Here is a 9,780-nt window from a genome sequence, read left to right as displayed (position 1 = left end):
GTTCAGCAGTGAGAAACAAAAGTATGCTGGTAACACAAAGTTAGTCAAGAGAGTAAGGACCTAGTAGGCTGCAAAGAATTGCAGAAGAACCTTGTAAGCCTGACCGTGGATGAACTGAGTATAACTAACTGTAAAGTCAGGTGCATGAGGGAAAAACATCCTAGCTTGACGTACAGAACTATGTTGCCAAATGACTGTAACCACCCAGGAGAGAGATGTAGTTACAAGCAGCTGCATGAAAACATCAACTCAATGCTCAGGAGCAGGAAAAAAAATAAAGACGACTGAATCGGGGGCTATTGGGAAAGTAACAGGGAGCAAACCAGATCACCATACCACCCACGGTTTGAATACTGGGTGTACCTTGGTGACCGTGTATGGGAAGAGGAAGGTCTCAAAGAAAGGAAATGGGATTATCACTTGTTGAATAGTGGCTGTACTGGAAGGACTGAATTGGCTAGGACTGCTCAACCTGGAAAGTAGCTGAGAGAGAGGGAATATGATACTGGCCTACAAAATTGCAAATGGCTGGACAGGACAGTTAGGGACTCATTCACATCCTCTTCTCCTTTAACAACCAGAGGCCACCAAATCATCATAGTGGATCCTGGTTTGAAGCAAATAAACCGAGGTTGATTTTCACAGTGAGACACCCAAAGGTGTTACTAATTAGACCAGCCAAATCAGACTCTGCTGAAAATAGCTGGATGGGGTGGATACGATATGTGCCTGCACTGTTTTCACTCCTCCCTGGGCACCTGCCTGTAACTACTTTTGGTCGCTGTTACACGTGCTCTTTCAGTTACAGATTAGTCCTTCTCAGCAGCAGCTCTCCTCACAGACAACAATGAGCTTACCTCCCCTAGCCTTCACTTGTCTCCTCTTTTTCCGAACTTCAGAGCACATTTCTACAGCCCCATAGAACAGCACTCTAATGGTGCAGAGTAACAAACTTCCTTGGCCACATCTTCTGTGCATCTGGTATGTTGGCCCGGTACCCTGTGCAGCAGTTCTACTGTTTTTTGGCACGTCCCTTGACACCTTACTGTCTTCTTGACCTGCAAAGGCATGGGTGAGCAGATTACACTGGTCGAGCTGGATTGGTCTGAACAGGCAGAGCCATTCCTACAGTCATGGGTGGAGGTGTGCTCCCTGCTGCTTCGGAGGTTAGGCGGAGGCTTTGCAGCTCCTGTGCTTCAGCTTGCCTTGTAGTTACACACTGAAAGCTGGTATCAGTGGTGAAAAACACAGTCTGACGCTCTCCCTTCTGCTGAGCCAAGAGCTCATCCAGCAAACCAGCCAAACGCTGTTCCAAGTCAAAAGTAAACTTTTCTCCCTCCTCCTGGTTTAACTTTAACCCAGGACTGATCCAAGCCACCCTAAGGTCACACATGCTTGTGGCAGTATGAGGGAACGGTGAGATCCAGGAGTCAGGTTAGGGGAAAGACTAGTCTGCCTCTCTCAGCTGCAGCACATACTTGAGCTGTTTGTGAAACCATGACTCTGTGCACATAACTTACACTGATTTCCAACTCCCCGATGCTTTCATGGATGTTGCACTGATTATTTTTGTAGCATCCAAATCTTAAGTCAGACATAGGTAGGGAGAGTGTTTTATATCTCTCAGTGTTTGACTTGCAAAGTTGGCACTGCTGAGGAATTTATTTTTTGTTAGCTGAAGACAACCACCTTTACACCAATCAATCCTGCCTGAAGGTACAGTCCCCAAAAAGGCTAAACAGCCAGCTCCACCCTCCTGGGCTACATGTTCTTGCCCCATCACTACCTGGCTGCACAGGCACACATCAATTCAAGGAATTGATTCAAATTGATTGAACAATCAGCCTGGTCTGCCTGCTCTGTTAATTGGAGCAAAATAGTTCATATTAAATTCAGGATGAGGCTTTGCAATGCAGCTACAGATGAGAGAAACTTCCCAGGATTTGTCCTTGTTTCAATGACAAATAAAAAAACAAAGCAAAACAATCCTTATAAAGGTTCCTCCTCTTTATGTGCGGATTAGTTTAGTCTTCATTGCACTTTGGTTGCAGCAAAACACATTTGCAGCATTGTATAATGTCCTGGTTTGGCTAAAACAGGACTATTTCTCCTTTCAGTGTATTTTCTTTCAGTTAAGTTTCTTCGAAGCAACTGCACTTTCTAAAGTTAGCTACATGTTTTTCAGATAGTGTCTGCTTTCACCATGATAATGCTAGATACTTACAGCCAAACCAGGACATATATCCTGGTTCATAAAAGCAATAGCATGCTTGATTAAATTCTGAGTACCGGCTCTCTTTTTCCCCTCCTAACAACACAAGTTAGATGCAGAGGAAGATGCCCCTCCCCACCCCCTTTAAAGACACAAACCCAGATGGTATTGCTGTAACAGTGAAGGAAAAGCCGAAAGGACATTAGTAGTCTCTATTATAAAAATTAACTAGACTTAAAAGAACTTTCTACCTCCCAGTGAGCATAGCTTGAAGGAATAAGCTGCACTTAGAGGACTGTAGGCTCCTTGAATAGCATTAGTTTGTCAAGTTCGTCACGCATAGTACAACCTTCTTTTTTCTATTAATTAAAACTTTTTCTCTAAAAGCTTTCAACAACACAACAGTAACGTCTAACTCTTATATGTGTAATTGGCAGACTTCTGCTGTTGCTGCAGGTAAGAGGTGAAAGATTCTTCCTTACAACCTGCTTTGTCAATCCACAGATGAAGAAGGCTAGAAGGGAGAAGTGGTCGAGACGATCAGCGCTGACCTTCACATGAGCTGAGTGGAGTGCTCTGACTGATCGTTTGATAGCCCCCAACTCTGATCCCATCAATGGCAGGAAAGGAAGAACAAAGAATGACAGTACAGGTACAAGCATTATTTGGTGTACTTCTGACTAAATAACAAGAAGAAATAAATTTTGTCCCACAAAAGACTGCTTATATTAAGCATATTATTTTTCAGCAATATAACAGTCATCCATGAATCATGAGCGGCATCTTTGTGGTATTATATAGACACACAGACAATTCATCACCTTTACAACATAAAACCTGTAACCCTTGGACTCCTGGCAGAACACAGGTAGTGCTGTAATTACATGAACTGGATGCTCCTCCTTCATGTTATTCACTACCCCACACAGAGTAGGAAGCACACTAGGCTGTTCAGCAAGATAAAGGACAATCTCATGCTCTGTTTATCGCACGCAGGCTAAGGGAAGAGTTCAGATGGCAGTTTGCGAAGATGGTGCAACCCTCTTCTTCCCAAATCCTTTCAGTGAACTGTGGCCTCCTATGTACAGTTATTTTCCAGTAAGGATGCCGCATTACATGTTCAGTAATAAACAAGCAATTATTTCCCTGCATTTTTGTCAGGGAACAGGAAGAGCAAACTGTTTCTGCCTGAGAAGCATATGTGTTCCACGTCATCTAAAGAGCTGTAATCTCTTTGCTCCTCAATGAGACATTTGTTAATATACGTTGCTATTTTAGCTTGGATCTCTGAAGCACCACCACAAAACTTCCTACTTTCATGCTAAGCACCTCCTAAAAGTTAGTAGACAAGACTGCAGCAGATAAAAACACAGCTAGAGCTTAATTAATCCTTGAGACGACAGATTAGACACATTAAACAAACCTCTTAGTCTTTATTATTTATGGAGGAAAAGCCCTTGTTACCGAAGTAGGGGGAGAACACGGAAATCAAAGAACAAGAGAAGGGAAGGAACAGACTAGCACACACAAAAAAATAATTTATTATATAAATACTTATGCCCTTTAAGCTGTACAAGACTGAAGTGTAGCAAGAATTTGAGCAATCTACACTCTTCCTCACTCTCCATATTTGAAATGATGAGTATTTCCTATCTATATACCAGCTGTCTCAGAGTACTTTTTGGACTGAGGGCTTTTCTTTGTAGGGATCCAGCGACACGTAAGTCTCAGATAGGTCACTTGGATGCCAGTTCAATGTACAGCTTAGTGAAACATATCAGGACTGCAAGATTTGAAAAAGAAAAGAAAAAAAGCATTTCAATCTTACTACCAAATATATATCCATCAGCTTTCCAGATTAAAATTAAATGTGATTCCTTATTCCTGAGTGGTCACAAATATTCTGGGTGACGCAAGAGGACTTTAGATTCAGAAATCCACTGGGGCTAAAGGTTGCCATCTTTTTAATGTGTTTGTTTATATCTTATTATTTCTCCACAGTTCTGAACCATTTAGTTCTAGCTATCTGCTAATAAGATAAGGGAACAGTTTTGCTCTAATGAAATGCGTCATTAGGTAAATTTTACTTAACCCATTTAGACATTATAGCCACAGTTCTCAGACTTCTAAATCACTGTTAGGAATAGGATCTTTGTTACCTGAAGCAGGCGAGTTGAACTACTCAGCATTCTGAAGAGCACGTAAAAGCATAAAAGAAAGCACCCAACTCAAATGTGTTATAAAAAAAAAAAATCTTATTTAGACATCTTAAAAAATACAAGGTACATTATATAAAAATCAAATACCTATTCATCAAAACTTTGTTAAATAGCCTCATTTAAGATCACGTACTGGCAAACGTTAAGTAACAGTGGATAATCTCAACTAACATTATATTTCAGTGCTAGCTGACAACAAGTTCAGCTTGTCAACTCAATAGGATAAACTTACAGGCTTCTGCCATGTTATTATTTACAGCATAACTTGGAAAGCAATATAAAAATATATTACACTAAAGATAATAAGCAGTCTACACCAAGACAGTGAAATGGATTCTCCTTCCCTTCTTTCTACCATTTCAAATGTTCAGTGTAAGCAGATACACAGAGCAAGGTCCTACATACACAATCTGTTCAGCTGCTTAATACATTACAGTTAAAGGCAAACAAAACAGATTTCTCTGTTAATTAAATATACTAGCAACACTACATAACATTCCAGTGGCATTTTGCTTTTCAAAAACTTTGACATTGAACAAAAATGTCTTCAACCACAAGTCACTCCCAGGTCAGCAGCATTTTTGCAGAGCGTCTGAAATGTCATGATTTTTCTTTCCAGTCTAGCGGGAAGACTTATCTGCTTACGATTTCTACACAGGGAAAACAGCTGCAAGTTCCAAAATCCAGACTTCAATGTAATTAAAAAGATGTTTCTTCAGACTCTCTGGTCCAAAATAACGCATCACTTACATAGCAGGAGTAATAAAAGTTCACTTTTCCAGGATTAAACTCAGTAGGTTGATTTAGTGGTCCCATTTGAGTTTGAAGAATAAGAGTTTGATTTCTTGGGGTATCTGCTTGATGACAGAGACACTTGCATCCTCCGTGTAGTTCGTACACTTCGGCAAAGAAGAGCATTTTTAAGGTTGTCTCTGAAGTCTTTTGAAACATAGTAATAGATGAATGGATCAATACAACTGTTCAAAGTAGAAAGACACAGCGCAGTTATGTATGACATATACAGATAGCTCTGGCTGTAGGTTTTGAGGAGCAAATAGTGCACAACAAGCAGCACGTTGCTAGGTGTAAAGCAGATGAGATACATGGACAGGACAGCAATAATAAGTTTGATTGCTCTTTTTCGTTTCTTCCCAGTGCTTACATCTGAGATGGAAGCATTCAGAGTCTTAATCATCAGTATGTAAGCGACAGCAGTGAGGAGAGCTGGGATTAAAAAGAGTACAATTGCAAGTGAAAGGAAATAATTGAACATATCATAAGCCAAAACATTTTCAGGCAACACATCATGGCAGGTAGTAATGTTAAGATTTGAAATATATGCTGTCTGATTAACAAGATACAATGGAATGGTGCCCAACAAAATCAGTATCCAGATAGCAAGAGAGATGCCCAAGGCAATTTCAGATTTCTTTCTTGAATGCACTATTGGGTTCACTACAACCCAGTACCGTTGCACACTGAGACATGTCATAAAGAGAATGGAACAGTACATATTTCCATAGAAAAATCCAACAAGTACTTTGCAAAGACCTTCACCAAATAGCCAATTATTGCCATTTACATGGTATGCAATCTTCAGCGGGAACCAGACAACAAAAAGAAGGTCTGCCAGTGCCAAGTTAACCATATAAATCACAGCTGGATGTTTCTTCTTTGTTCGGAAAAAAAAGACCCAGAGGGCCATGGCATTGCTTGGCAAACCAATGATAAAGACAATAATATAGACAATGGGAAGAAAAACTGTAGTCAGCTTTCCTGTGAGGACTTTTGCTGCAAATTCATCCACTTCATATAACTCTTCAGAGGCATTATTTGTATTTGGAACTTTCTGGCCAGCGAAACTTCTTCCTTTTGAACCGCTGGTTCCACTACTCTCTAAAATTAAAAAAGATTAAGAAGTTGCTGTTACTGAAGTACAGACTTTTTGTCCTTTTTCAAAATAAACTAGACATCATTATTTACTCCGAAGAAATAGAGGGCCTCATAAACAGAAAAACTAAGATTGATTTTCAAACACTTGACAATTTTTCTTCCTTTTATTATCCAAAAGACAACCTATATCCCTATTCATGGAGTTTATCAGCAACTGAAATACTTTTCCACATCACCAGTGATATTAAAAATACCTTGTTAAAATGACTGTCAGGTTCTCCCACTGTTTGAAAAGTTACAATAGAAACTGCTTCAAGTACCCCAGGGCACCATTATCCTTTCACATGGCAGAGCCAGATTACCCTAGTGCTGGGACTCATAAAACTTTGCAGCATGATAACATAACTGCAGTAGAAGTTTACTCAGTTTAGACGGCCTGAAAATCAGGTACACAGTAAAAAAGAGCATGCTGCCACCAGACAAGCTAGAACTGAAACTCAGAACACAATACCCAGCACTATGCACAAGTGATCTCCAGGTAAAGAAAGATGCATGTTACACTTATCTGAAGTGAAACTCCAACAGAGTCTGCATGAAGATGCAACAGGGCCACTCATCTGGGATCTCCTTCCAATTCATGGGCAAGATGGTGAATCTCTGCAGTTTCTACTCAAAGTCCTACGTGGCAGAGCTGACAGCTCTGTTCGCTTTATACACAAGACAGCTATTAATTCAAGTTTTCCTCTGCCTCTTCGAACGCCACAGGACCTTACAAACCACAAGGGAAAGACAGCCATTCCTGACTGCTCTGTCATGTACGACATCCTTTAGGTGTCTCAGTTCAGAACCCCTCCAGACCCAACACAGTCCTCTTGCGCTAAGAGATACTGTCCATGGACTCACACTGTTCCAAAAAGTCAGACATCCACCAAGCTAAACTGTATGGACATGGAACTTGACTGTCTGTGGGAGAATTATTTTTAACCCTATCTCAGTTGCTACTCAATAAACAGAGTTTTGATACAGTTCCAGAATGAAAAATGCTTACACCTTACATTCTAAAGTACAGGAAAAGGACTGTCGCACAAGAAATACGCAAATACACAAGTACATGTGTTTTCCAGAATAGATTCTCAAAAGTAGCACAACTTTAGACAGCTGTTCAAGTTATTACTGCAAAAATCTGATGTACAGCATATGCATCCTGTCTAGACTGCATGATGTCCTAATGAGGTGTACAGAAATACATCATATATTGGTGCTTTTTAGATTTTCCAATTAAGTTACCCTAGTTCCACTTAACAAGCATTTGACAAGCTCCAGACACAGGCAGAGTTCACTGGAAAACGGAGGTGTAAGAAAATTTTTTGCCAGTACAATGACATGGACAAATCTTTGCAGTATAGTGCATGAAGACTGAAGTCCAAATTATAACAAAACAACAGTCCTAAAGAAAATGAATTCAAATGCCAAACAGTCATTTTGTCCTATATATAGTGTAATTACAACAGGAGAGAATTATACAAATCCTGTTCTCAGATCTTCAAGCCACATCATTATGTCAGCAATACTGTTAAAAGACTGTAAAGTTTACTTCTATAATACAGAAATCCCAGGTCCTCGATTTGAGCTGTGAATAATAGAAACCATAAAACCAGCTTGAAGAACACAGCTTACACAGATATGAGATAATGCAAATGATAATTAGCTAAGCAATGCCTCTTTTCTTCAGGCTTATAGCTTAGCTGAGACAGATCGTGGAGATGCCTGGAAGCAAATCCTTTATTCTAAGCTGACAGCAGTTCTCATGGTACCATAATAAAGTGCAGCGTACAGTGCTATATTAAGCACCTGTCCTATTACATTGTAATCATACTATTTGTATTCCATTCCAAAGACTTAAATTATTGTAGAAAACTGGAAGAACAAATACTACCACTTCATTCTTATTAATGTTTTGTGATCAGATATAAAGCAATGCTTTGCAATTGATGTTCATACGCTGGGCTGAAAAGAAATAATAAAAAATGCTCACCAAGAAGCCCTACAGTGTTAGCGTGACACATTACAGTAAGAGCTATAATGAAGTGGATTGAAGGACCCACGAACCACAGACAGGACTTAGTATTGCAAGAGTGCCAGAATAGAGACAAAGATTTCTTTTGTTCTATTTCTGAAGACACAGTCAAGCTAAATGTGTGATTTTAGAGACCACATCTTGCTTTTATGCTGACTTAAAGTAGCTGGAGCCTCAGAAGTTCTGACTGCAGATACTGGGCAGCTTTTGTTAGCCCAGCTGGCACCCATTTACAGAGACAGTTCAGTGTCCTGTTTGTCTTTGCAGTTAATACACCCTCACCGAGCAACCAATCCTTTGTTAGGTATGTGCATTTTCTACATCCTTTTCTTACCTCCTCCTGCGCTTGCAGTTTTCCATAACAATTGAGTTCTTTTCCAAGCCAAGTTTCACCCTGCCTGACTCACATACAGAGAATGCAATTGACTTGCTAATCTGCCTACTGGAAAAGTTTTTGGGCAGGGGGGGGGCGGGGGGGAACCGTACTCTCCTCCCACAAAAGACTGTTTCAACACCTTTGCCAGTTGTCCAGAAGATACAATCCACTGCACACCAAACGAAGGACTGTGCCTACCCTGCAGACAGGAAAGTGACAGCAGCACAGAGTACCCAAATTAACTAGCTCAGGTCATGGTAGCAACACCCACACAGGACCAAGGTTAAGATTCCCCTGGTTCTTGGATCTGCAGCCCAGATCCACCACAACCCCGTAATGGCATCAGCCTATTTGAAAACAGCCACAATAAGCCCCTGGCTTATACTGCATCTCTCTTGGTTGGATGGGATCACACTTCCACCTCATTTCACCTCCCTACTCCAGAAGATCAAGCACCCAGCTAAAACTTTTAAGCACACTACTTCCCCCAAGACGATTCCAAATTCCTTCCCCACTCACGTCAGACAACTAGGCTATTAAGAGGCAGTTTAATTTCAGAAACTCCGCTCTGAACAACAAAATTTGCAGCTATCTAGTATCTATTCGTTGAGAAAACAGGACCTACCAAACGCTTAGCGTCAGTATTTACACAACCTTTACGTATATACTTTTATTATGTAAATAAGCCCAGGACGAACAAATACAGAAGAACACAGTGCAAAGGCATGTGTAGATATGGCAACAGGGTTTACTATAAAAGGTAGTGAAACATGAACCTTACGGCAGTGAAATATTAATGCGAACGACTTCCCCCCCCCCCCCCCCAGCACTTACGTTCAATAAGCACAAATATCAACTAACAAAGATAAGAATTAGGATTAAAAAAGAAAAATCCGAGTTTGCAGAGCTGGGAAAAAAGTAAGAACACGATCGTTCAGGTTCTTTATGTTTATACACAGCTTTCAGGCAGGCTGCTAGTCGAGAACCAGATTAGGTACAGCAC

The 9,780-nt window shown here is 40.5% G+C and overlaps 1 protein-coding gene across 1 annotated transcript; it reads right to left on the bottom strand.

Moving 5' to 3' along the window:
• Positions 1 to 5,221: 5,221 nt before the first annotated feature.
• Positions 5,222 to 6,327, bottom strand: F2RL1 (coagulation factor II (thrombin) receptor-like 1; the record flags this gene model as incomplete). Its single annotated transcript, XM_009695043.1, has 1 exon — positions 5,222 to 6,327. A coding segment is annotated over one exon (1,106 nt), but the record flags the coding sequence as incomplete, so codon positions are not given.
• Between the last annotated feature and the right edge of the window lie 3,453 nt (positions 6,328 to 9,780).

Source organism: Cariama cristata, unplaced genomic scaffold (assembly GCF_000690535.1).
Source record: "Cariama cristata isolate BGI_N322 unplaced genomic scaffold, ASM69053v1 scaffold37980, whole genome shotgun sequence".
In the NCBI taxonomy this organism is placed as follows: domain Eukaryota; kingdom Metazoa; phylum Chordata; class Aves; order Cariamiformes; family Cariamidae; genus Cariama; species Cariama cristata.
The sequence above is the reverse complement of the archived record's forward strand: the minus strand, read 5'-3'. Positions and strand labels throughout refer to the sequence as shown.